The sequence below is a fragment of the Oncorhynchus clarkii genome, chromosome 2 (assembly GCF_045791955.1).
Source record: "Oncorhynchus clarkii lewisi isolate Uvic-CL-2024 chromosome 2, UVic_Ocla_1.0, whole genome shotgun sequence".
Taxonomy (NCBI): domain Eukaryota; kingdom Metazoa; phylum Chordata; class Actinopteri; order Salmoniformes; family Salmonidae; genus Oncorhynchus; species Oncorhynchus clarkii.
In genome coordinates, this window is record NC_092148.1 from 57,174,351 (window position 1) to 57,201,172 (window position 26,822).

Below are 26,822 nucleotides of genomic sequence, written 5' to 3' on the forward strand. Positions count from 1 at the left end.
TGGTTAATGATATTGGTGTCTGGTTGGTAGCTTGGTTGACTTTTTACTGTACCCTGTTTTCATTATCTAAGGATAACAGTTTTCACCTGCAATCATTACCCCTCTTTGTTAATCAATGTCAAGATCACTGTTGTGTCTCCCAATTTGTTGAGTATATATTATACTACACTGTAATGGTCTGTTTGGGTTTTGCCCATTAGTTTTCAGCCATGTGGATTGAGGTTTAACCCATGAACTATGTTTTACACAAAGGAGATGCATACAGTATTGTTCAGTCTGTCACTCATAAAGTAGAGAGACACAACACCCTGGAAGCCTTGACTTGGAGAATTCTGCCAAATGATACAACTTGGATTTGTGTTTACCTGTATGTAAACAGTATGTTGGATCCCTAAGAATGCAAGACAGAAATGCTGATAGACAATTTTCTCTTCCTAATGTTAACCTGATAGCAAGCTCTCCTGCACAGTCAGAGATGTGGCTCATAAGGGGGTTCAATAAGCTGACTCAACTCTTTATGATCTTATTGGCTTTTAGTTTGGTTAACATTACTACATGCTGGGGTTACCTCAGGGTTAACATTACTACATGCTGGGTTTACCTCAGGGTTAACATTACTACATACTGGGGTTACCTCAGGGTTAACGTTACTACATGCTGGGTTTACCTCAGGGTTAACATTACCGCATGCTGGGGTTACCTCAGGGTTAACATTACTACATGCTGGGGTTACCTCAGGGTTAACATTACTACATACTGGGGTTACCTCAGGGTTAACGTTACTACATGCTGGGGTTACCTCAGGGTTAACATTACTACATGCTGGGTTTACCTCAGGGTTAACATTACTACATACTGGGGTTACCTCAGGGTTAACGTTACTACATGCTGGGTTTACCTCAGGGTAAACATTACTACATGCTGGGGTTACCTCAGGGTTAACATTACTACATACTGGGGTTACCTCAGGGTTAACATTACTACATACTGGGGTTACCTCAGGGTTAACATTACTGCATGCTGTGGTTACCTCAGGGTTAACATTACTACATACTGGGGTTACCTCAGGGTTAACATTACTACATGCTGGGGTTACCTCAGGGTTAACATTACTACATACTGGGGTTACCTCAGTGTTACCATTACTACATGCTGGGGTTACCTCAGGGTTAACATTACTACATGCTGGGGTACCTCAGGGTTAACATTACTACATGCTGGGGTTACCTCAGGGTTAACATTACTACATGCTGGGGTACCTCAGGGTTAACATTACTACATGCTGGGGTTACCTCAGGGTTAACAACCCAAACACACAAATACAAATATGTATTTGGAAACACATGGGCCTCTGCATTAGCCCTTAAAGACATAATGAATGACCTTACACACAAACGTTTTCACACATACAGATGCCGTATCTTAATTTGATCATCTTGTTGTTGCAGGAATTTTCCTGCATATCAGGTAATGCAAACTTATAGTGTATTCAAGGTTTAAAAAGGCTTCTAAAGTTTGTAATTTCTACTTGAAAATTGCAGACTTTATTTGCCCCAACAAAATGTCCATGAAATATAATCCACATAATAATGCACATTTCCTGTTGTTGCAGGATAATTTTCCTGCTGTAGCAAACTGGTTCAAATTAAGATCCTACATCTGTACACACACACAAACACACACACGTACGTGCATACACACACATGCACACAGCTGTCAAAGAAAAACCTGTCAAGGCCACTCAATCAAAAAGACCTGCCACGCTCCGGCCAAACCAACAGAAACCAGACCCAGCATTTTAAACAAGAACAGGGAAATCAGCCAAGACTGATCCGTCATCGTCATGGTGACAGCACGTTGTGCCTGTTAGTGGAGAAGGGGGCTAATGGGTGGGCTGCTAGCCCTCTGATATGATGTCATTGTGTTTACACTGACCACAGAGACACATTCCTCCAGTGTATCACAGCCTTGATTGTCTGTCCACTTATGTACCAGTGTGAAGCCGTAGTTTAGGCTACAGCACACAGTCGGGGTCCCCCTGTCTATCCCCCTGTCTATCTTTCTATCAGTCTGTCCCCCTGTCTGTCCGCCTGCCTGCCTGTCTATCCCCATGTCTATCTTTCTATCAGTCTGTCCCCTGTCTGTTCCCCTGTCTGCCCGCCTGGCTGCCCGCCTGCCTGCCTGCCTGCCTGTCTGTCTGTCTGTCTGTCTGTCTGTCTCTCTCGCTCTGTCTCTCTCGCTCTGTCTCTCTTGCTCTTTCTCTCTCGCTCTTTCTCTCTCGCTCTTTCTCTCTTGCTCTTTCTCTCTTGCTCTTGCTCTTTCTCTCTGTCCCTGACTCTCTCTCTCTGTCTCTCTCTCTCTCTCTCTCGCTCTCTCTCTCTCTCTCTCTCTCTCTCTCTCTCTCTCTCTCTCTCTCTCTCTCTCTCTCTCTGTCTCTCTCTGTCTCTCTTGCTCTTTCGCTCTGTCTCTCTCTCTCTCTCCTTCTCTCTTGCACCCTTCCTCTCTCTCTCTCTCTCATGCGCTCTCTCTCCCCCTACCAGAGGAGGTATCTGCTTCACTCAGCCCCCCAGGCACTGACAAGCTAAATGTTTATAGAGGGCTAATGAGTTCCTGTCAGAGCTCTGTTAGGATAGCCCCAGGAGGATAGTGACCCACACTGACAGGGCTGAACCAAAAGAAAGGCACACAAAAACAGTTTTGTCGAAGGAGCGGTAGGATACAGACAAGCTGAAATTTTTACATTTAGTTAAAATGTCAACTCCCCCCTGAAGGAATACAAATCTTTCCTTTCTTCAACTGTTCCTGTTATTTTGGTCAGGCCTTCGGAACATGGTCTCTAGACCTACTCTCATTCAAAGTAATAATCATCTTCACATTAGTCCGTGTTGTCTGCTTTGTACCCTTAGTAGACATTTGCGTTTCTTGCCTGTGTGTTCATCTTGTCACAGGTTGCTGCGGTCTACAGCGACCCAAGTGTAGGAAACCTCATCAACGTCATGATTGTCAAGCTGATCGTCATCCACAATGAACAGGTGAGAACAGGCGCTGAGGGCTGCAGTGAGTGAGTACCCCCTGAGGCAGCTGACGTCAGCCTCTCTCTGTGGCCCTTCAGAAGGACACTGCACTCAGAGGAAAGCCTCAAGAGAAATCTCCTCAGAGAGAAGGATGCTACTATCCTGTGCTACTACCACAGCTGTGATTCAACTAGGACTGACTGAGGGGCATTCAGCACATGGCCTTGTAATGGCAGATAACTAACTCAGATGAAAATACTTGACACTTTCAGATACATGGTTACATTTTGTAGTTGTATTTATTTTTTTAGCTAGGAACAGCTGTTCAAATCCTCACCCCTGTCTCTATGTCATCTCTCACAGGATGGGCCCTCGATCAATTTCAATGCTGCTACTACCCTCCACAACTTCTGTGTCTGGCAACAGACCCAAAATGTCCAGGACGACAGTCACCCTTCCCACCACGACACTGCACTCCTCATAACAAGGTGCTTACTGCTATTTCACCATTGAACTGTACTGTCTCACTACCCTAACACACACACAACTGCATGGAGATGATGAATAATGGTGTCCTTTGCTTGTGCTTGTGTCTTCTCACAGGGAAGACATCTGCCGAGCGAAAGACAAGTGTGACACATTGGGTAAACAAACGGCTTCACATTCAGATTCAACTGTGCCCATGTCACCTTCAGTGACTCCGGGTTAACGTTCCACCACTGTTTCAATGTTTCAGCTAATATACAATCATGAGTTTATTTCAGGAGCTCATATAGTGACTGATTGGAACGGTGTAGTGAGAGGGAGGATGGAGGGTAGTACTGGTCTCTCTTATGAAACAGAAGTTTGACGGCTTAATCGCCTGTAGCGGTGGAAGGCTTTTTTCCCTCCGCACATTCAAGCCGCTGTGTATTGGTGACCTTCCAGGGCTGGCGGAGCTGGGGACCATGTGTGACCCGTACCGGAGCTGCTCCATCAGCGAAGAGAACGGACTCAGCGCTTCATTCACCATCGCTCACGAGCTGGGCCATGTGTAAGTTAGTGGTGTGCAGTTCGCGAACGATTCCTTCTTTTTGAGCAACTCTTTTTAGCTGACTTCGAGAGTCATGATTCATTTTACCAAGTGACTCGTTCATTTTAGTCGTTCGTTTGACCTGCTGGCTGGCCGAAATGAAACCTTCAGCAGGATTATTACACACTCCCCCAGCTCAGCGGCTCCAGAGACGTGCTCCGACCACCAACCACCACCATAGATCATGTTGCGGGCAGCATAGAGAAGGCAAAAGACACGTAGAACTGATAATTGATCTCATGGTGCAAGAATGAATGTAATTAATTGATTGTTGAATGTTATCGATTGACACAGCTTTGTAGAACCAAGACACAGCCTACACAGCCTGCCTCTGCTCAACAAACTCGAGAACGAATCGTTTGGGGGGCTGCTGCAGTTTGCGAACAGTACAGTATGTGCTTATCTCCCTCGCGACAGTCAAGAGTTGTTCACAATCTAGTCCAGTTGCGGCCACAACTAGACCTCGTTTTAAGGTATCAAGAAATAATCTTATTTGTATCCCTAGCCATCACAAATGTACATTGTTTGAAGCACACTTTTGTAAGTCTCAGTCACAAATGACAGCTTCATAAAGAGCCCTAGAATCATGAGTCTTTCAAGTTTTTAGTTCATTGTTTGCTGGTAAGGGGGTCCTGCACGCTCTAGGCATTACTGGATCAAATGAACAAAATTAGTTGAATGATTTTTTATTTTTTTAACTGAAGGAGTTGAAAAGATCTTAATCAGTAAAAAGAGTCGAACTCCCTATCACTAGTGTAAGTACATTCTACCCCCCTCAACCCCCTGGCCCCTCCTGGGCCTACCTCTCGGGCCCTGTCCCCTCCTGGGCCTACCTCTCGGGGCCCCTGGGGCCTGCCCCCTCCTGGGCCTACCTCTCGGGGCCCCTGGGGCCTGCCCCCTCCTGGGCCTACCTCTTGGGCCCCCACACAACAAAAGCCCTATTATCCTGGGTGTGCATGTGCATGCAGGTGCAAAACATAATAAAGGAAAAAAAGAGGTTTAATAACATGCTAGCCTTAATTTCCTAGTGTAGTGCCCTGAGTTAAAGGGATACTTCAGGATTTTGGCAATGATGCCCTTTATCTACTTCCCTAGAGTCAGATTAACTTGTGGATATCATTTGTATATCTCCGTGTCCAGTATGAAGGAAGTTAGAGGTAGTTTTACGAGCCAATGCTAACTAGCGCATTAGCGCAATGACTGGAAGTAGCAGATACCAGTAATTGCGCTAGCGCTAGTTAGCAACATCCTTCAAACTACAAAATCCCGAAGTATCCCTTTAAACCTGTAGGTGTTCCAGCTTTGTAGAGGCAGCCAGGGGGATGAGGAGGAGCTGGGGCTGAAAGCCACTGCTGCCTGGGCTTTAGATGTGGTGGACCGGGGGGCAGCCATTGCTTTCAACTAGGCGTCGAGATGGAAGGTGGTCATTGTAGGGACAAGTACATGTACATACATATTAAATCTATTTCATTTAGTGGGGACGGAGCACAATTCATTATCAAAGGCTGTATAATGTTGGTTTTCAGGGACTGACTTGTCCACCAGCCTGTCCTAAACATTACCCCGTAAAGAAAGCTAACACTACCTGAACTGTGTAAAATAGAGCTCATCACAATTTGTTCATACTACACTGCATAATTACTGTGTAATAGCACTGTTATGATAACATTGGTCCCCGCTTAGGCTTGTTTCCACAACACACAGATGTCACCACATGTGTGAATGCAAAGAGAAGCCATATGAATAACTGCTTTGTGTCACAACATATGACCCAATCTCTCATAAGACTGCATGCATTCTAAACATTAGGCCCAAATCACCATGACAAACTGGGTATAAGTTATGAGGGATGCAAACTGTCTTCAACCCTCCCTCCCTCCCTCCCTCCCTCCCTCCCTCCCTCCCTCCCTCCCTCCCTCCCTCCCTCCCTCCCTCCCTCCCTGTCTCCCTCCCTATCTCCCTCTCTCCCTGTCTCCTGCCTCCCCTGATCACTAAAAGTGACAGCTTTCCCTTCCACCTACTCTGGCCAGTTGTTACTTGTTACACTCTAAAAAATGCTGGGTTGTTTGGTTGACCCAACCGGTGGGTTGTTTGGTTGACCCAACCGCTGGGTTGTTTAGTTGACCCAACCGCTGGGTTGTTTGGTTGACCCAACCGCTGGGTTGTTTGGTTGACCCAACCGCTGGGTTGTTTGGTTGACCCAACCGCTGGGTTGTTTAGTTGACCCAACCGCTGGGTTGTTTGGTTGACCCAACCGCTGGGTTGTTTAGTTGACCCAACCGCTGGGTTGTTTGGTTGACCCAACCGCTGGGTTGTTTAGTTGACCCAACCGCTGGGTTGTTTAGTTGACCCAACCGCTGGGTTGTTTGGTTGACCCAACCGCTGGGTTGTTTAGTTGACCCAACCGCTGGGTTGTTTAGTTGACCCAACCGCTGGGTTGTTTAGTTGACCCAGCCGCTGGGTTGTTTAGTTGACCCAACCGCTGGGTTGTTTGGTTGACCCAACCGCTGGGTTGTTTGGTTGACCCAACCGCTGGGTTGTTTAGTTGACCCAACCGCTGGGTTGTTTGGTTGACCCAACCGCTGGGCTGTTTGGTTGACCCAACCGCTGGGTTGTTTGGTTGACCCAACCGCTGGGTTGTTTAGTTGACCCAACCGCTGGGTTGTTTGGTTGACCCAACCGCTGGGTTGTTTGGTTGACCCAACCGCTGGGTTGTTTGGTTGACCCAACCGCTGGGTTGTTTAGTTGACCCAACCGCTGGGTTGTTTAGTTGACCCAACCGCTGGGTTGTTTAGTTGACCCAACCGCTGGGTTGTTTGGTTGACCCAACCGCTGGGTTGTTTGGTTGACCCAACCGCTGGGTTGTTTGGTTGACCCAACCGCTGGGTTGTTTGGTTGACCCAACCGCTGGGTTGTTTAGTTGACCCAACCGCTGGGTTGTTTAGTTGACCCAACCGCTGGGTTGTTTGGTTGACCCAACCGCTGGGTTGTTTGGTTGACCCAACTGGTGGTTTGCAGGTGTTGGGTTGTTTTCTTTAAAAACTGCTGGGTTGCTGAGATATGAATCAGCGCATCAGATCAGAAGACTGGTGGCGTAGTTAAGTTGGGGTGTGACTATTAGACAGTCATACACTTCTGCAATTGTCCTTGAAGCTACAGAAATGTCAGTGTTTGACCTTAAGTGATAACTATGCAACAGACCAGATGAACAGGAATGGCATTTACTCTCATGGATGGCTAAAAATGACTTCCCTAAAAGCCCATGTAAATTCAATTGTTGGGATACAATAATTATAATAATATGTCATATATAATCTTAGTAATGTCACAGGTGGCCAATAAGATCTTTCTTGATTAAAGCCACGCCTCCTGAAAATAATAGTTGAAAAAGACCCAGCTGCTAGGTCAACCCACTGAACCCAGCATGAGAATAAAAATGGTTTTATTTTACCTTTGTTTAACTAGGCAAGTCAGTTAAGTACAAATTCTTATTTACAATGACGGCCTAGGAACAGTGGGTTAACTGCCTTGTTCAGGGGCAGAACGTCAGATTTTTACCTTGTCAGCTCGGGGGATTCTATCTAGTAACCTTTATGGTTACTGGCCCAGCGCTCTAACCACAAGGCTACCTGCCGCCCACTTAACTACGCCACCAAAAATACCCAACTGATGGTTAAATTAACCCATGTTTGGGTATTTCCATCAACCCAACATGTTGGGTTATTCACGCAACCCAATTGGCTGGCTCCAAATAATCCAACATGTGTTCTGTGTCCTATTTAACCAGCGCTGGCTTACTGTCCGTCTGAGACCCAGTGCTGCTCCTCACACATTCCTCCAGAGACAGGGCTGGCTCTTTGGGCCTAGCCAGGGGAAACCAGCCCTCTTGTGTGGATCTGTTTATGCTAAAGTTCAAACAGCTGGACAGGCAGTTGGCTTTGCCTCTTGGTGCGTTTAATCGCTAGGCTATATTCACAAGACCCTCTGCTGGGTGTGTGATGCTCTGAGAAACAGAGTGTCAGCCAGGTAGTGGAACAAACCAACGCTCTCACAATGTTGCAGATAACGAAACGGAACCCTTAGCTCAGACTAATGGATAGGAGGCCTTTTTCATATACAGTAACTCAGGAAATGTGTTGGTACAAATAGCCACTTTGGGCTCTGCTAGTGTGTTGGAGTCACTCGATATTAATACAAAAGTAATACTTACATGGCTAAATAATGTTGAAAGGGCTTAATCGTCAAATGTTACCAAGTCCTTGCCGTCTTAGACTCAGATAACAGCTGATCCTTCCGGACGTTTTGATGAGTCATTAGAGCTACAGGCTATCTTTCTTAACGTCCTAGAAATATATGCAAAAGTCTGAGACATGGAAGGAAACTGGCGAATCAGTTTCCTTGCCCCGATGGACACGCAGAGTGGCTGATTGGATGAGGTCTGGATTTTTGCAGGCCATACATTTAGAGGGAAGAGATTGTCGTGTGTGTGTGTGTGTGTGTGTGTGTGTGTGTGTGTGTGTGTGTGTGTGTGTGTGTGTGTGTGTGTGTGTGTGTGTGTGTGTGTGTGTGTGTGTGTGTGTGTGTGTGTGTGTGCGTGTGTAGTGGCTCCCACAGCTCCGTCTCTGTAGTGACAAGGCTGTGATTTTGCAGCGATGTTGTGATGACGTTGCGGATCTCTCGCTCTGTCAGAGTGCTGACAAAGCCTGTTGCTGCAGTCCCCACGGACGTATTAAGTCTTGTTTTTGTTCTCCCCCATATGGAGAGAAAGTCATCAGGTCCTCTTCTTTACCGGGGAACTTACTCCCAAAGTTGATTTGTCTTCCAGAGTCGTTCTATAGATTTGTAGATTTGTTTTGTAGAAGTTGGAGGGATGGGTATGATGATGTCATCTGTTTGGGATGAAGCTTGTTTTATTGCAGCTAAATAATAGGAGCCTGACTGAATGAGTAGAGTATTGCAGTACGCTATTATAGCTGGAGAAGATTATGATCTAAGTGCACATTACTTCAGCAAATCTCCCTCCAGAGATGCCATTTTCCTGATTGAACTCAGACCGCATATGTCTCTCTCAGACATACAGAGAGCTACAGTAGCTCCCACTCTGCCGTAATTTACAACTTCATCAACGTAATAGAGGAAGTCCGTTCTGACTATTCCAGCCAATGCCCTCATACATGCGCTTCCCAGTAACAGCCAGTGGCTCTCCCGGTGTGTGAGGACCTCATTACAGGCCAGGGGCAGGCTGTGGCTCAGAGCACTCAATTAGGCCCTGAGCGGCCGGGCCCCCACAACCCCCTTCCACCCCCGCCGGCCCCTGTAGGGTGGGCCCCATGCCAGGGTCAGAACCTGGGCCAGGCCTGCCTTCTTTGTGTGGCAGTCAGACCAAAGCCCCAGCCGAGAGCCCAGCCATACAGTAGGCTCACATCCTGCAGTAAACACCATGCAGCTGTGTGTGTGTGTGTGTGTGTGTGTGTGTGTGTGTGTGTGTGTGTGTGTGTGTGTGTGTGTGTGTGTGTGTGTGTGCAGATTAAGGCCGATCTCATCCTTCCACTAACACAGCACACACAGCCAGTTGAGTCGGTCAGGACATCCGCTCGGATCAACACAGCCCGGCAGCACTATTCTGGACATCAAAAAAGATGAGCCACTTTATTAGACTCTTCACTATTCAGCTGGCTAGAATGAATTCAATCTGAGATGCAACGCTTCATAGGCCTTCATCTCTATATCTTAGTTCCGGAAGGCCATTGCTTGGTTGGTGGTGAGTGTGTTTCCATGTCAATTCTCTACTTCTATATATCATAGTCAGTGGTTGTGATTGAGGCTGTTATTTGAGTGTTCAGAACCTGAGGTCCATGGATGACCTCCCATCTCCCTCAGCCTTAAACCCCTTGAGAAGCTGACCCCTGATCTCAGGGAGATGAGCGGGATATGATGTGGTGTGTTCTGTATGTGGGCAGTGCAGTGAGGAAATTATGCTGGTCAGATATACAGATCAGGAAAGCATTAAAACATGTCCTTCTGGCGGGTGGAGTTTTACTGAGGCATTTGAAAACAGGTGGGAGAACCCATGTGATTTGGTCGGGAAGTGTGTGTGTGTGTGTGTGTGTGTGTGTGTGTGTGTGTGTGTGTGTGTGTGTGTGTGTGTGTGTGTGTGTGTGTGTGTGTGTGTGTGTGTGTGTGTGTGAGCGCACGTATGCATGTATGCTCTCTCTCTCTGTGGGTGTATGGTGAGTGTGTGTGGTATGGGGCAGGCCTGAAAAAGTTCACAAAAGGTTTGAGAACCTTCTGACACTCATCCCCCTGGTTAGGGCTGATCCATTTCGCAGCCATCCCCCCCTTTTCCCTAATCTCTCTCTGTCTGCATTCCCCCCCTGGGCAGGTTCAACATGCCCCACGATGACAACCCCAAATGCAGGGAGGCAGGCATGAAGCACCAGTATCATGTCATGGCGCCCACCCTCAACTACGACACCAGCCCCTGGTCCTGGTCCAAATGTAGTCGCAAGTACATCACCGAGTTTCTGGAGTAGGTACCTCCCGCTCCATCCCTTTTTCTGCAATTTTGAAACACGATGTTCAGGATGCCATCATTCTCATAATGTACACATTTTCACAGATACACAGATCCTTTTCACAGATATACTATTCATTATGGGCCCTATTCAGACTTGAGATAAGTTGACTTAATATAGACCTAAAAAGTTGACTTGAGTCCATGTTTTATTTACTTACTTCTGTGTTAAGTCTACTCAAGTCTGAATCGGGCCCTATGACTTTTAGAGATACATGAGCCACTGTAATAAAACGTTCTAATATCTTCCCTTTTCACTGGAAATGCAAGACAAAAGAAATAACACAAACAAAAAGTGTTTGTATTCTTGTGACTTAATCTGGTAAGCAACCTCTGCTACCTTCTCAGAGAGGGAGAATGTAGAGGAGCGTAAACGGTGTTATTGCTTGGTGTGAGACCGCATTTCCTGTTTGAAGCTGGAGTCTTCCTGGGGTGACCTGAGCGATTGATCCTCCCCCTGTTCCTCCTCTGTCTCTGCACTCAGGCAGAACCAGCTCTTGAGATGCTGGACAAACAGTCATTTAGTCGCTGGCGTGCTTTCCCCGCGAAAACGGTAACGCGGGGCAACAGCTCATTCAGCGGGCTCCAAAGCCAAGCGGTGGCCACCAACCTCTTCTGAAGGGCTTCCCTTTAAGATGGGAAATGTCAGTTATAATTAGATTTTCCCTGGACGTGACCCTTTGATCTCTCCTCCCGCTTTGTTGATTGTGAGGCTCCACAAAAGGCTGCCTTGTTGACGAGTTGCATCTTGGGAAGCGAGTGGTCGCTCCCATGCGAACGCCTCCTGTCGAGGCTGTAAGGTTACGCTCCCAACGCGCCCGGCGCACCCCGCAACTGTGCTGCATAGTTTCCTACCAGCGGATGAATCCATCCACCCAGCTTTGAGTGTTTGAATTGAACAATTTTAAAAGCAAGAACAAGAAAACTCCTTTTCATTTTTTACTGCAGAATATTTTTGTCTAAATGTCAGCTGTGTTAAGCAGGCTGAGTGTTCAAGCACTCGATGTGTGAGCGAGAGATAAATGTCAATGACTGTGAGCAAAACTTTCCATGCTGCATGACGAGACAAGCTGATTTGTTTAACAGTGGCCATATTTATAAACAGTTCTTTGTAGCTGTGAAGAGGAGTGTAGGGTTCAGTGTGGAGGAGCCTCGGTGCTGGGAAAGGCCCCTGAGAGCGAGGCCCACTGCTTTTGAAGTCTGCGTGTCTTCAACAATGATCTAAACGGTACCTCCGTTGTTCAATAAGCTGGCCTGGTCAAGTACATCACTGTTTTGACTACTTATTCTTTTCTGAGAGCTCTCTAATGCAAAACACTCTCATGTCAACTTAAAGATGGAGGAACACACTACCTCTCAATCCCTCTTCAGGAGCCAACCCCCCTCGTTTTTGTATGTGTAATAATGTGAACTCCCGTTGTGTGCACACCTGAGAGCTGAGTGGAAAGTGTCTTCGGTGTTCTTGTTGTTATTTTGTGTAGACCGTGATATAAAGACACTATTCATTCCGCTCCTGGCAGCCCGCCAGCTGGTATAAGCCACTAAACTATAAAGATCCAATTCTAATCTCTCGGTGTTGCCACCCACTAATTGATGTGTACACCTGTGTGGAGACCACATAATCATTAATACAGGCCAAGGCTATCATTTTCCATTCCAATGCCAGGCGCACACGTTGGGAATTATCCTAACCACACACAAACATCAGATGTCTCGCTAGTCGCTACCCAAAACAGTTAAAAAGTTTTCTCACGTTTTGGTAAAAAGTGTATACAAAAATCCTCAATTAATTAAAAATGCGTCTTCTGTGAAAATGATCTTTTGATGACTCATACTTTTCCAGTTATTTCGGTGTTACAATGGTAATGACTGTTGTACTGTCAGGTCCACAATTATTGGCACCCTTGATAAAGATGAGAAAAAAGATTTTATGAAATAACCAATACAAATACTGAGCAATGTGGTATACCAAAGAAAAGATTATTAATAAAATTGAATCTTCAATTCAATCTACAGGTTTTAAATGGGGTTCAAGGCCGGACTCTGAGATGGCCATTGCAAATGGTTGATTTTGTGGTCAATCATCTGTCCATAGCCCTGGTTCCAATCAAAGTGCCTATGCTGTTGCACAAACTCAGGTATTTACATTTGTTGGTGGCACCTTAATTAGGGAGAACAGGCTCGTGGTAATGACTGGAGCAGAAGGAGTAGAATGGCATCAAATAGAGGTGTTTGATGCCACTCCATTTGCTCTGTTACAGCCATTATTATGAGCCGTCCTCCCCTCAGCAGCCTCCTGTGGTCTCAATACTGGCTTTTCTCTGTCAACCCTTCCAAAGAGGCTATTGGCTTAGAGGTTTGGAGACTTGGTGACCCGAAGATGCGACAAAGTTCTGTAATACCCCAACTTTGGCCCTTGGTCTTTTCTTTGCCTCCTGATCCACCTTCCTCACTGTGCGTGGGGGCCGAGCTCCCTGCCAATCAGGTTACCGACACAACACACACACACACACATACACACATACACACACATACACACACACACACACACACACACACACACACACACACACACACACACACACACACACACACACACACACACACACACAGACACATACAGACACATACAGACACATACACACACATATACACACAAATACACACACACACACACATACACACACACACACACACACACACACACACACACACACACATACAGACACATACACACATACAGACACATACACACACATACACACACATACAGACACATACACACACATACACACACATACACACATACAGACAGACACACACACACACATACAGACACATACACACACATACAGACACATACACATACACACACACACATACAGACACATACACACACATAACACACATATACACACACACACACACACACACACACACACATATACAGACACATACAGACACATACACACACACACACACACACACACACACACACACACACACACACACACACACACACACACACACACACACACACACAGACACATACACACACATACACACACATACACACACATACACGCATACAGACAGACACACACACACACATACACACACACTTTTACACTCATCATTGGCTGCTGCTACTCTGTTCTTTATTTGACTACTATGATGCCTAGTCACTTTACCCCGCCTTCATGTACATATCTACCTCAAATACCTAGTACGCCTGCACATTGATCTGGTACTGGTACAAGTACTTCCTGTATATAACTCCATTCTTGTGTATTTTATTCCTTGTGTTACTATTTTTCTTTTATAATAAAAAAAAAAAACTGCATCGTTGGGAAAGGACTGTAAGCAAGCATTACACCCGTTGTATTCGGCGCATGTGACATATAAAATTAGATTTTTTTACATTTGATTTGACAAGATATACTTGCGTCCAATACCAGGCAAGTTTTGGTGGTTTTGAACTTCTTAATTGTTTCCCTAGTAAGTGCTATATTTGTTTTTTAAGGTATTATTTTGTACCTTTATTGCCTGATTTATGGATGTCAACAACCATTTGTCTCTTTTCAGATTTGTCATGTGTTACCACATTTTAAAACCCCAGTGAAACAGTAAACCATGGAAGGCCACAATACAGATCCTTAAACTGAGATGACCTTTTAAAAAGTTGAATATAAATGCATATTTTATTTAGATTGATTTTATTTAATAAGTATCTTCAGGGGTGCCAATCATTTTGACACCTATCTTTTTGAGAGAAAAAATGTATTAGTTGTTAAACCAAATCTCTCTCTCTCTCTCTCTGAATAATGGTATTCGTATAAAATAGTATATCTCCCATTTATTTTTAGAATTCAAAATGGCTCAATATTTGTATTATTTATTTTATACAGTCTTTTCTGCTCATCTTTATCAAGGGTGCCATTTTGGACCTGACTGTATATCTCCCTATGAAAAGGGGAATCACCCCAGTACTGTTTGCATTGAGTTTAATCCAACTGTGCAACCGGGATGTGCTGTGTCATTCATACAATGCGTCAATCATCAATCTGACATATGAGCAGCCTCGTAGCGGCTAACAGCTCACAGGGAACTGTCTGCCTTTATGGAACTCATTATAGAGCAGCTTATGACGAACTCTGAGAGATACCTATCAGTCATTTTCTAAATAAACTCACTTTTAAAAAGCCTCCCAATGGCTGCCACGTGTAGAACCGCTGTCGTTGCCAGAAGGGAGTCGTATCACCTGTCTCGGGCTCTGCTCAGTCCCCTAAAAAACAGCGTGCCGAATCGAAAAATTGCTGCTTTTTCCCCTCCTATCCGTCCAGTTTTTAATCACAGGCCCGTATGGTTTCTGGAGTTCTGATTAGACAATGACAACCTGATGAAAGAAGCTTGAGTATGGGGCATCATCTCTTCTCATTCTTCTGGACTAAGAAGGCAGATAGACAGACCACTGACCTTATAGCTTTAATATGTGGCGTCTATCTCTCTCTCTCTCTGCTTCTCATGGCCCTGACGGACTGACTGACCCCGTCATAGCTTACATCGTTTGTCTCTTCCCTTGCGTTGGTAGGCAAACTCATTCCACCAAGCACTTGTAGTCTTTTCTGGCTACAAAACCAATGTTTTTTTACAGTGTGTGTGGAAATGAGGGAAAACCGAAACAGTATCACAAGATAAGCCCAGGTAATTACGGTCCTCCTCATATCAGCTGGTAGTGTACCGTAGTGTACACACACACACACACACACTGTAGTCTGTATGTAACAGGTGCCTGAGCTCAACACAGGGTACAAATTGTAAGAGAAGTGTCGACATGTCATGTAATTACACACATTATAGGCTACTCTGTTTCATCCCCAGTTTCTTTTCTGTTTTGTGTCGCAAAATAAACACAAAGGAAAGATCTTTTGAGGAAGGGTTTACATTTGGTGAATGGCTGTTTGACTAGGTTTTGTGACCATGCTTTTAACATTGTCTAACGCTTAGTGCTTCATTCAGTGTTTTGGGTAAATAGCCCTGCATGCAGTACATTTTATCCAGCTGTGCTCTGTTGTCTTTTTGTGTTGCTGTAGGGGTAGGGTGTGGCTGACACACAATCTATCATTATAATAGTTCTGGTGAACTAGCCTGATTTATGCTAACTCAATGAAGGTACTTCCAATCCTCTGGGTTTTTATTTTTGTGCACAGAGAAATGTCTGTTAAATAAACATGTGGTTGGGACTTTGTGTCTGTATGGAAATGCAGCTTTATTCCCTCTGTGTGATGGGGCCTGCCTCCGGTTTGATGGTGACGGCGTTAGCTAATGTATCAGGTCACTGAGGGGAAGTGGTGTCAGTTTCACTGTTAGGTAACACCACACACCGGAGCAGACCACCCACATGGGACAAGGTGCTGTGTGCGTCTGAATATCATCACTCCTGGAGATGTTTGACTTCCAATTCTAAATGTCAAAGAAATGACACAGCGCCTACTTTCTCTCATACGACTATCGTATGCATCTTGACAGGAATCTCTTGGTGTGAGGATGCAGGAAGCAGAGCAGGAACACCCGGATCACCTTAATACACCTTTTACACATGTTTATTTCCTGTTTGTGAATGTGTGTGTGTGTGCGTGTTGCCTTCCACCTTTCAGCACAGGGTATGGAGAGTGCCTATTGGACGAGCCAGTGAGCAGGACGTACGAGCTGCCCAACCACCTCCCTGGTCAGGTTTACAACGCCAACCGGCAGTGTGAGCTCATGTTTGGCCCCGGCTCCATGGTCTGCCCTTACATGGTGAGCCAGGTTGCATTCCGTTCCTCTCAACCAAGTGTCTCTCAGGGTGGCACCCAATTCCCTATGGGTGTAGGCAATTCCGTAGGGCTTTGGTCAAAAGTAGTGCATTATATAGGGAATAGGGTGCCATTTGGGATGTGCCCTTAAACAAACGCCCTTGGAGAAGGGTGTTATATGCTTCTAAGGTTCTAATGTGTCTTGTCTGTGATAAGGTGCTGAGATGATGAAGTCATAACGTTACATAGACAACACTGTAGGGCCCAGTCAGTGTTTTTCATGAGCTGTCTGTATGACGGACAGCTTTGGTGGTTTCATGAGACAATTGGCTTTGTTCAGGTTTAACAGACTGCTGGGAGGCAGGTTGATTTCCTTCAGAGCAGCACACGTTCTCATGTTGAACATCCGGCGGGAATGAAGAAATGGTTCTCTTGCCGGTCACTTACCCTGTAGGCCCGGCCCGCTCTCGTCTGGTTGGAGACTTCTGGAGTCATGGGTAGCTAATCTATAGTGACAGTAACAGCTGCCCAGGTGGCAAGTCTGTTACACATTTCACTGGTACAGTACAGGTCTCCTGTCTTACTGTCAATATTAGGGAATTATAGTTTAGTGTTAAACAGTTGAATGATTCTCATGCAGTGGGCAGTGGGATTTTGCAACAGTGTTTAATTCTTCCTTCCTCACTGTCTCTCCCATTATCTCTCCAACGTGTCTCTCTCTTCACCCTTCCCCCCGCATGTTTCTCTCTCTCCCGCATGTATTTTTGCCCCCCCCCCCCCCTCCCCCCCTCTCTCTCCACACAGAAACAATGCAAGAGGCTTTGGTGTACGAGTGCTGAGGGGGACCATAAAGGGTGTCGGACACAGCACATGCCCTTGGCTGATGGGACAGACTGTGGACATGGAATGGTAGGACAGAATGTTGTATTTCTTGCGTTGGATCGAGTAATGAAGTTTAAATGGAGGGTAGGATGACAAACAAGGTGTATTATCTACTGCATTATTACTGTCATACCACTGTTCATGTTTTGCATTTCCGTTATCAAGGAGCATATTTCAAACAAAACATTCAGCGAGTAACCTGAAGCTTGAACATTAGCCTTAACCTTGTTCTGGAGACTGCTCTGTAAAGTGTTCCCTAGCTAGCACAGCCACAAAGTCATAAAATCAAATTTTAAACATAACCTTAACCCTAACCTTAACCACACTGCTAACCCTAATCCTAACCTTAAATTAAGATGATATGGGGCTGGGGTATTGGGGGGATGATATGGGGCTGGAGGAATGGGGGGATGATATGGGGCTGGAGGAATGGGGGGATGATATGGGGCTGGGGGAATGGGGGGATGATATGGGGCTGGGGGAATGGGGGGATGATATGGGGCTGGGGGAATGGGGGGATGATATGGGGCTGGGGGAATGGGGGGATGATATGGGGCTGGAGGAATGGGGGGATGATATGGGGCTGGAGGAATGGGGGGGATGATATGGGGCTGGGGGAATGGGGGATGATATGGGGCTGGAGGAATGGGGGGATGATATGGGGCTGGGGGAATGGGGGGATGATATGGGGCTGCGGAGAAGAGAGGAGGGTGAGATGGTGTTTGGTCAAAGAGTGAAAAGAGGGGACATGGGGAGAGAGGGAGATAGAGGAAGAGAAAGGGAGGGGAGCAGTAGAGGTGAAGGCTCGGGCACTTTGAAAGGAGATGCCGCCCGCCGTTCACAGTTGAGTCACCAAGTTGTGAACCCGTGACCCTAAAACCTCTTTAAAAGGCAGGTAAGTGGGTCAGTGGACAGGCCATAACAGAGCCCAAGGCTGAGGCCATGCAGCTCTACACTCCCTCCACTCTGCTCAGCTCTGTTCTGCTCAGCTCAGCTCACACAATAGACCTCACATCAATGATTCCAAAAAGGAGGAGAGGAAAGAGGAGGAGGGAAAAGAGGGAGAGGTTGGCTAGGGGTGTGTGGTGGTGGTGGTGGTGGGGTGAGAAGGAGAGGACCTTATCTTCTAGTTAACTCTTTCCCCCCACTGTACAAAGTGAAATTTAAGCAAGCGTAAATATCTTACATAATTTACTTAAAGGGATACTTTGGGATTTTAGCAATGAGGTCCTTTATCTACTTTAGCTATTTTTACCTAAAAACAAAGGCTAAATACAAGCAATTTATTTAATTTCAAGATATTTTATATTTTTCAACATCTTGAAAAATATATTGGTAAAAAATAAGGTAAATTAAGGTAAATATAGAAAAATATCTAAAAAAATATATTGGTAAAAAATAAGGTCAATTAAGGTACAAAAATCTTGAGAAATTTCTTGAAATAAGATCAATTACTTGTATTAAATCCTTTTGGGGTTAAAATAAGCTAAATTAATCAATCAAGTAATTTATCTTATTTCAAGAAATGTCTCAAGATTTTTTACCGTAAGTTAAAGTATCTTGAAAAATACCTTGAAATAAGATAAATTACTTGTATTGAGGCATTGTTTTGTTAAAATAAGCAAAATGATTCGCCAGTGACATTAGATACTTTACCTCGGTAAGAAAAAACAAGAATTAGCACTCTACATAAAATATATTGAGTGTGTTCCCATGTAAGCAATATGTTCCACAATCTCTCTGTATTTTTTCCCCCTGTACCATCCTGTTAAGGCTTGGATTACTACACTTAAATGAAGATAAATTAACTTGGGATGGCTAACATCTTAATCCAACCAAAACAGCTGCAGTATAATGTAACTGTTGTGGGATATCAACTCTAAACACCTATGTGTGTCATTAACTGTGTTGGATTGTGGGAAACTGTCATGAGAAGATTAGATCACACCTGATTGATTGCCATGACGACCTGTACGTATATATATATATATCCTTTATCTTCTGTTTTATAACCTTAATACTTATGTGTTTAGAATTATAACATACTATGGAAAATGACTTATCCCAGAGGTCAATTGTCATCAATCCTGTTTAATCTATCTAATATAAATTGAAGAACGATCTGGCCTTAATGGCCATGTACTCTTATAATCACAGCCAGAAGAGGACTGGCCACACTTCAGAGCCTGGTTCCTCTCTAGGTTTCTTCCTAGGTTCTTGCCTTTTCTGCAACTGCAGTGTTTCCTCTTGGTGGATTTTGACTGGGTATCTGTATAGCACTTTGTGAGAACTCCTGATGTAAAATGGCATTTATAAAATCCGATTGATTGATTGAGAAATTCTGGCTTGTTCCCAGAGTATCCACAATAGTATCCTACTGCATAACAGGTCTGTCTTTGGAACACACTCAAGTACAGTATTTTCGCTTCATGCACTTTAAATGCTTAAAAAAAGAACACAAAGGGTCTCTTTGGTGCCACCACCTTTTGTATGATGCTGAGGGCTTGGTGTCATCTCCAGATGGGGGTGCTTTGAAGTGGGGGAAGTTGAAAGAGAGGGGGCATCCCATTCCAGCACTCACCTGCTTCTACTGGAGCCTTTTATGTGGAGAGTGTCACTCTGCATTGTTCTGTGTGCATTTGTATGTGCATGTGTGGGGTGTGTATGTTTCTGTATCATATTCACTCTCTCTCTCTCTCTCTCTCTCTCTCTCTCTCTCTCTCTCTCTCTCTCTCTCTCTCTCTCTCTCTCTCTCTCTCTCTCTCTCTCCCTCTCTCTCTCTCTCTCTTTCTATCTCTGTCTCTCTCTCTCTCTCTCTGTCTCTCTCTCTCTCTGTCTCTCTCTGTCTCTCTCTCGCTCTCTCTTTGTCTCTCTCTCTCTTTCTCTCTCTCTTTGTCTCTCTCTCTCTTTGTCTCTCTCTCTCTTTGTCTCTCTCTCTCTTTGTCTCTCTCTCTCTTTGTCTCTCTCTCTCTCTCTCTCTCTCTCTCTCTCTCTCTCTCTCTCTCTCTCTCTCTCTCTCTCTCCCTCTATCAATTAAATTCATTTCAATTCAAGGGCTTTATTGGCATGAGAAAGATATGTTAACATTGCCAACGCAAATGAAGTAGATAATATACAAAAGTGAAATAAACAATAAAAATGAACAGTAAACATTACACTCACAGAAGTTCCAAAATAATAAAGACATTACAAATGTCATATTATGTACAGTTGAAGTCGGAAGTTTACATACAATTTAGCCAAATACATTCAAACTCAGTTTTTCACAATTCCTGACATTTAATCCTAGTAAAACTTTCCCTGTCTTAGGTCTTTTAGGATCACCACTTTATTTTAAGAATGTGAAATGTCAGAATAATAGTAGAGAGAATGATTTATTTCAGCTTTTATTTCTTTCATTACATTCCCATTGGGTCAGAAGTTTACATACACTCAATTAGTATTTGGTAGCATTGCTTTCAAATTGTTTATCTTGGGTCAAACGTTTCAGGTAGCCTTTCCACAAGCTTCCCATTTTGGAACCATTCCTCCTGACAGAGCTGGTGTAAATGAGTCAGGTTTGTAGGCCTCCTTGCTCACACAAGCTTTTTCAGTTCTGCCCACACATTTTCTATAGGATTGAGGTCAGGGCTTTGTGATGGCCACTCCAAAACCTTGACTTCGTTGTCCTTAAGCCATGTTGCCACAACTTTGGAAGTATGCTTGGGGTCATTGTCCATTTGGAAGACCCATTTGCGACCTGACTGATGACTTGAGATGTTGCTTCAATATATCCACATAATGTTCCTACCTCATGATGCCATCTATTTTGTGAAGTGCACCAGTCCCTCCTGCAGCAAAGCACCCCCACAACATGATGCTGCCACCCCCGTGCTTCACGGTTGGGATGGTGTTCTTCGGCTTGCAAGCATTCCCCTTTTTCCTCCAAACATAATGATGGTAATTATGGCCAAACAGTTCTATTTTTGTTTCATCAGATCAGAGGACATTTCTCCAAAAAGTACAATCTTTGTCCCCATGTGCAGTTGCAAACCGTAGGCTTCTTCCTTGCTGGGCGGCCTTTCAGGTTATGTCGATATAGGACTTGCTTTACTGTGGATATAGATACTTTTGTACCTGTTTCCTCCAGCATCTTCACAAGGTCCTTTGCTGTTGTTCTGGGATTGATTTGCACTTTTCGCACCAAAGTACGTTTATCTCTAGGAGACAGAACACGTCTCTTTCCTGAGCAGTATGACGTTTGCGTGGTCCCATGGTGTTTATACTTGCGTACTATTGTTTGTACAGATGAACGTGGTACCTTCAGGCGTATGGAAATTGCTCCCAAGGATGAACCAGACTTGTGGAGGTCTATGATTGTTTTTCTGAGTTCTTGGCTGATTTCTTTTGATTTTCCCATGATGTCAAGCAAAGAGGCACTGCGTTTGAAGGTAGACCTTGAAATGCATCCATAGGTACACCTCCAATTGACTCAAATTATGTCCATTAGCCTATCAGAAGCTTCTAAAGCCATGACATAATTTTCTGGAATTTTCCAAGCTGTTTAAAGGTACAGTCAACTTAGTGTACGTAAACTTCTGACCCACTGGAATTGTGATACAGTAAATTACAAGTGAAATAATCTGTCTGTAAACAATTGTTGGAAAAATTACTTGTGTCATGCACAAAGTAGATGTCCTAACCGACTTTCCAAAACTATAGTTTGTTAACATTCCATTTCTGGAGTGGTTGAAAAACGAGTTTTAATGACTCCAACCTAAGTGTATGTAAACTTCAGACTTCAACTGTATATATACAGTGTTGTAATGATGTGCAAATGGTTAAAGTACATAAAGGAAAATAAATGAGCATACATATTGGTCTCTCTCTGTCTCACTTAGACTCATCCTACTCACCTTTACCATCTCCTGGTCTTTCATTCCATAGATACCCTCTCTATGACCTCTCTGTCTCTCCCTCTCTATGACCTCGCTGTCTCTCCCTCTCTATGACCTCTCGGTCTCTCCCTCACTATGACCTCTGTCTCTCCCTCTCTGTCTCTCCCTCTCTGACCTCTCTGTCTCTCTATGACCTCTCTGTCTCTCCCTCTCTGACCTCTCTGTCTCTCCCTCTCTATGACCTCTCTGTCTCTCCCTCTCTATGACCTCTCTGTCTCTCCCTCTCTATGACCTCTCTGTCTCTCCCTCTCTATGACCTCTCTCTCTTTCCCTCTCTATGACCTCTCTGTCTCTCCCTCTCTATGACCGCTCTCCCTCTCCCTCTCTATGACCTCTCTGTCTCTGTCTCTCTATGACCTCTCTGTCTCTGTCTCTCTATGATCTCTCTGTCTCTCCCTCTCTATGACCTCTCTGTCTCTGTCTCTCTATGACCTCTCTGTCTCTGTCTCTCTATGACCTCTCTGTCTCTCCCTCTCTATGACCTCTCTGTCTCTCCCTCTCTATGACCTCTCTGTCTCTCCCTCTCTATGATCTCTCTGTCTCTCCCTCTCTATGACATCTCTGTCTCTGTCTCTCTATGACCTCTCTGTCTCTCCCTCTCTGTCTCTCTCTCTCTATGACCTCTCTGTCTATCCCTATCTATGACCTCTCTGTCTCTCCCTCTCTATGACCTCTCTGTCTCTCCCTCTCCATGACCTCTCTGTCTCTCTCTCTCGGGCTCATGGGGTTTGGATTTAGGGGTCTGTGGGTTAGGGGATGGGTTGAATCCTGAGCCTGGTCTGGGGCACCTGGCTCTGAGGTGTGAGAGGGCCCCTGGTGATGGAGGTTTTAAGTCTGGGAAATAGTGAGGGCCTGATTGGGGAAATGCAGCAGGTATTGTCTTATTAACCAGAACTGATTATTTTACTGGCATTTCTGAACCTAACATTAGGCCCGACCTGATGTGTAATTTAAACCACGAAAAGGAAACATAGTCTCTCATAAATATTTACCTCAATGTGTTCCAAAAAGCCCTGAAAAATGTATGAATGTCTGTCAACACTTTTTTCTCCCCGTTAGATCTCCTCCAAGGTGAAACGTATTAAATTCAACAAATCATAATAATGTGGCCTCTAAGTAAATGAGGCCAGCTTGCAAGTCTTCTAAATAGGACGTTTGTGTACATCAGTAAGGAACTGGGGCACTATGCTGAGCTCATGTTGTGCTCTCTAGTATGCTCTCTCTCGCTCTCCTCCCTCTCGCTTTCTCTCCAAACACTCTGTCTTTCTCTCCCGCTCCCTTCCTCCCTCTCTCACTATGCTCTCTGTGCGCGGCAGTCCCTCTCCTCTTGTTGGGCGCTGGAGTGAGTAATGTGGTCATGTGACCCTTGGCGGTGCTTCTGTCATCTGGCCCAGTGGGCCGTGTGTTAACAAGGGCAGCCCATCACTTGTCTATAAATACCGCCACCATCCTCCTCCTCCTCCTTCTCCTCGCGTCTTCTTCAAAAGGACCCTGCCTGTGTGTGTAGCTCTGGGGCCAACCAGCGCGTTCAATCAGGGCATGTCAGCCCAAAGCCTTCCCTCCCTCACTGCCTCTCTTCTCACCACGCAGGGCAGGCAGCCTCACAGTAGCTTGGTGGGTGGCGAGAAGAATGCAGCCCTGACTTGAATGAAGCAAATGTGCTGTTGTTGTTGCCCACCAGTTATTAAGCACCTTACCCAGTGTTTAGGCCTGAGTGTGTGACTGAAAGAAAACTCTGTTGAAGTTTTTTTTGTGGGTTTTGTTCTGCTTGGTGCGGTAGATGGACATTTCAATTGTGTTTAATTTCAAGACTGTCAATTCTTTCGAGTTCTGCATTTTAGTTGAACTATAACGCTTCCAGACTTCTTTCCGAAAGGTTGTTTTGAATGACTTGTGTCAAAGAGCCAGAGAGGAAATCCTAGTTGAATTATTCCAATCAGAACATTCCTCATAGCTGCAAGCTGCTCTCCTCTCATTTCAGCCAATTAGAGAGCAATAGTGAGGTCTTGAAAAGCAGAGCCAGGCTCAGGCAGAATAGAATGTGTTGGCTGAGGCGGGGAGTGTTGGCTCGGCCCCCTGGCAGCCAAACACGCTAGTGTCGTACGACGCTGCCTGTGAGCTCAGGCTCTGGAATCTCTGACTCGTATCAATATCACTCTCTGCTAATCTCTGGGATTTTTTCCACTTCCCATCATCACAGACCTATTGCTTTGGCTGAACAAGTGGATTGTTGTTTTGCTAGCTCTCTCCATCATGTCATTTCTATGTATAATATTGTACGGTAGGGATGGAAGCTTATGGCGACAGAGGATGGATTTCATTTTGATTGGATAACAGGTTGCAACATGACTGAGACAAATTAGGATATACTATGTCCTTCTTCACAATGGATGGTTTTTTAAGCTGTATACAACATATATTTTCTTCCTATCTAACTGTCCGATTTGAATCCACATATACAGACAATTTAATACCTGAACATAAACATTATGAAGCAAATAACTATGGAATAGTCCAGAGATATGTACCTGAAGAGGAAGAGGTAGCCTAATTTGACCCTAGGTTGAAGATACCCAGGTTAGGACAACCTAATAATTCATTGGGGAAGCTTTTGAAAATGAACAGATTCATGGGACCAGCGCCGATGCTAACTAGCATCACTAGTCCCATTTCTTAGAATTCTTCCGCATTTTTGCAGTAAGTTATGGGATATTAGAATCCTCTCGTCTTAACCTTTGTTATCTTCAGCCTAGGTTTGAGTCTGTCTATGTGAAATGAGAGAGGAACAAACACCAAAGGTAAAAGTATCGGTACATGTGAATGGAACAGCTTATGGGCAAAACCACTCATTCACACGAATGATAACCTTCCATTGCTGCGTAGAGAGGATGGAGTGAGGGGTGGAGGGGGTGGTTCTCAGCTTGTGGTTGCATCATCCCTCTAAGCCCCAATCTCACCTCTTAGAGTACAAGGAAGAGAGGAGATACTGTTTCCCATGATGGTTCTCTCCACAAGGTTATTTTTTGTTGTTAAACAATATGCGTACCCCGAACATAAGACCACTATTGGAAATAGCAAACACAGCGCCACTGTCCGCCACACGATCGTTGTTATTGTTTTTGTTTTGTTGACGAAGCAGCACTGCAAAAACAAATATCGGACCTAGATTTTTTTGTATTGTATTGAAATAATGAAGTTAAAAGTGTTAATTAATTAATTACAGCCTCATTCTACCAATTGCCTTGGTCAGAGAGGTGACCAAGAACCCGATGGTCACTCGGACAGAGCTCTAGAGTTCCTCTGTGGAAATGGGAGAAACTTCCATAAGGACAACCACCTCTGCAGCATAGCACTCCACCAATCAGGCCTTTATGGTAGATTGGACAGATGGAAACCACTCATCTGTAAAAGGCACGACACCCCGCTTGGAGTTTTCCAAAAGGCACCTTAAGACTCTCAGACCATGAGAAACAAGATTCTCTGGTCTGATGAAACCAAGATTGAATTCTTTGGCCTGAATGTCAAGTGTCACGTCTGGAGGAAACCTGGCACAATCCCTACGGTGAAGCATGGTGGTGGCAGCATCATGTTGTGGGGATGTTTTTCTGCAGGTAGGGACTGGGAGACTAGTCAGGATTGAGGCAAAGATGAACGGAGCAATGTACAGAGAGAGCCTTGATGAAAACATGCTCCAGAGCGCTCAGGACCTCAGACTGGGGTGAAGGTTCATCTTCCAACAGGACAACGACCCTGAGCACACAGCCAAGTCAACGCAGGACTGGCTTCGGGACAAGTCTCTGAATGTCCTTGAGTGACCCAGCCAGAGCCCGGACTTGAACCCGATTGATCATCTCTGGAGAGACCTGAAAACAGCTGTGCAGTGATGCTCCCCATCCAACCTGACAGAGCTTGAGAGGATCTGAAGAGAATAATTGGAGAAACTCCCCATATACAGGTTTGCCAGGCTTGTAGCATCATACCCAAGAAGACTCGATGCTGTAATCGCTGTCAAGAGTGCTTCACAAAGTACTGAGTAAATTTGAATACTGAATACTTATGTAAATGTGATATTTCAGTTTTTATTTTTAATAATTTTGAAACAATTTCTAAAAACCTGTTTTTTGCTTTGTCATTACGGGGTATTGGGTATAGGGGTAAAAAAAAAAGGGGTAAAAAACAATTTAATCAATTTTAGAATTAGGCTGTAACATAGACAAAGTGAAGTGGTCTGAATACTTTCCGAAGGGCACTTTAAAAATCCCCTTTCCCATTTCTCACCTTGCACCTCTACAAGTCTGTTGAAGCAGTAGTATGGAGATATTCAGCATCACTCAGCCTTACGATAGAGTTATTGGAGATCTGTACCATGCTAGCCTTGGGAAGTAGGGGTGCTGGGGGTGTTGCCTATTGTTTTATTGGTGTTTACTTTCCTAAAACAATAACTGTCCACCTCACAGTTCAGCTGTCAAAGATTTACGCACTAAATGCATCAGGCCATTGCATGCGTAGATCCTTTCATATAGGCTTATTTGTCCACTGTATGATATT

General features: G+C 44.8%; 1 protein-coding gene across 1 annotated transcript in view; it reads left to right on the forward strand.

Moving 5' to 3' along the window:
* LOC139370403 (A disintegrin and metalloproteinase with thrombospondin motifs 20-like) overlaps positions 1 to 26,822 on the forward strand; it is a 134,844-nt gene that overhangs the window by 31,042 nt on the left and 76,980 nt on the right. The window contains exons 5-11 of the mRNA XM_071109858.1: positions 2,949 to 3,032; positions 3,378 to 3,502; positions 3,618 to 3,658; positions 3,942 to 4,047; positions 10,469 to 10,615; positions 16,318 to 16,459; positions 17,260 to 17,364. Of these exons, the coding sequence (XP_070965959.1) occupies positions 2,949 to 3,032; positions 3,378 to 3,502; positions 3,618 to 3,658; positions 3,942 to 4,047; positions 10,469 to 10,615; positions 16,318 to 16,459; positions 17,260 to 17,364 (750 nt within the window). The remainder of the gene's footprint in view (positions 1 to 2,948; positions 3,033 to 3,377; positions 3,503 to 3,617; positions 3,659 to 3,941; positions 4,048 to 10,468; positions 10,616 to 16,317; positions 16,460 to 17,259; positions 17,365 to 26,822) is intronic.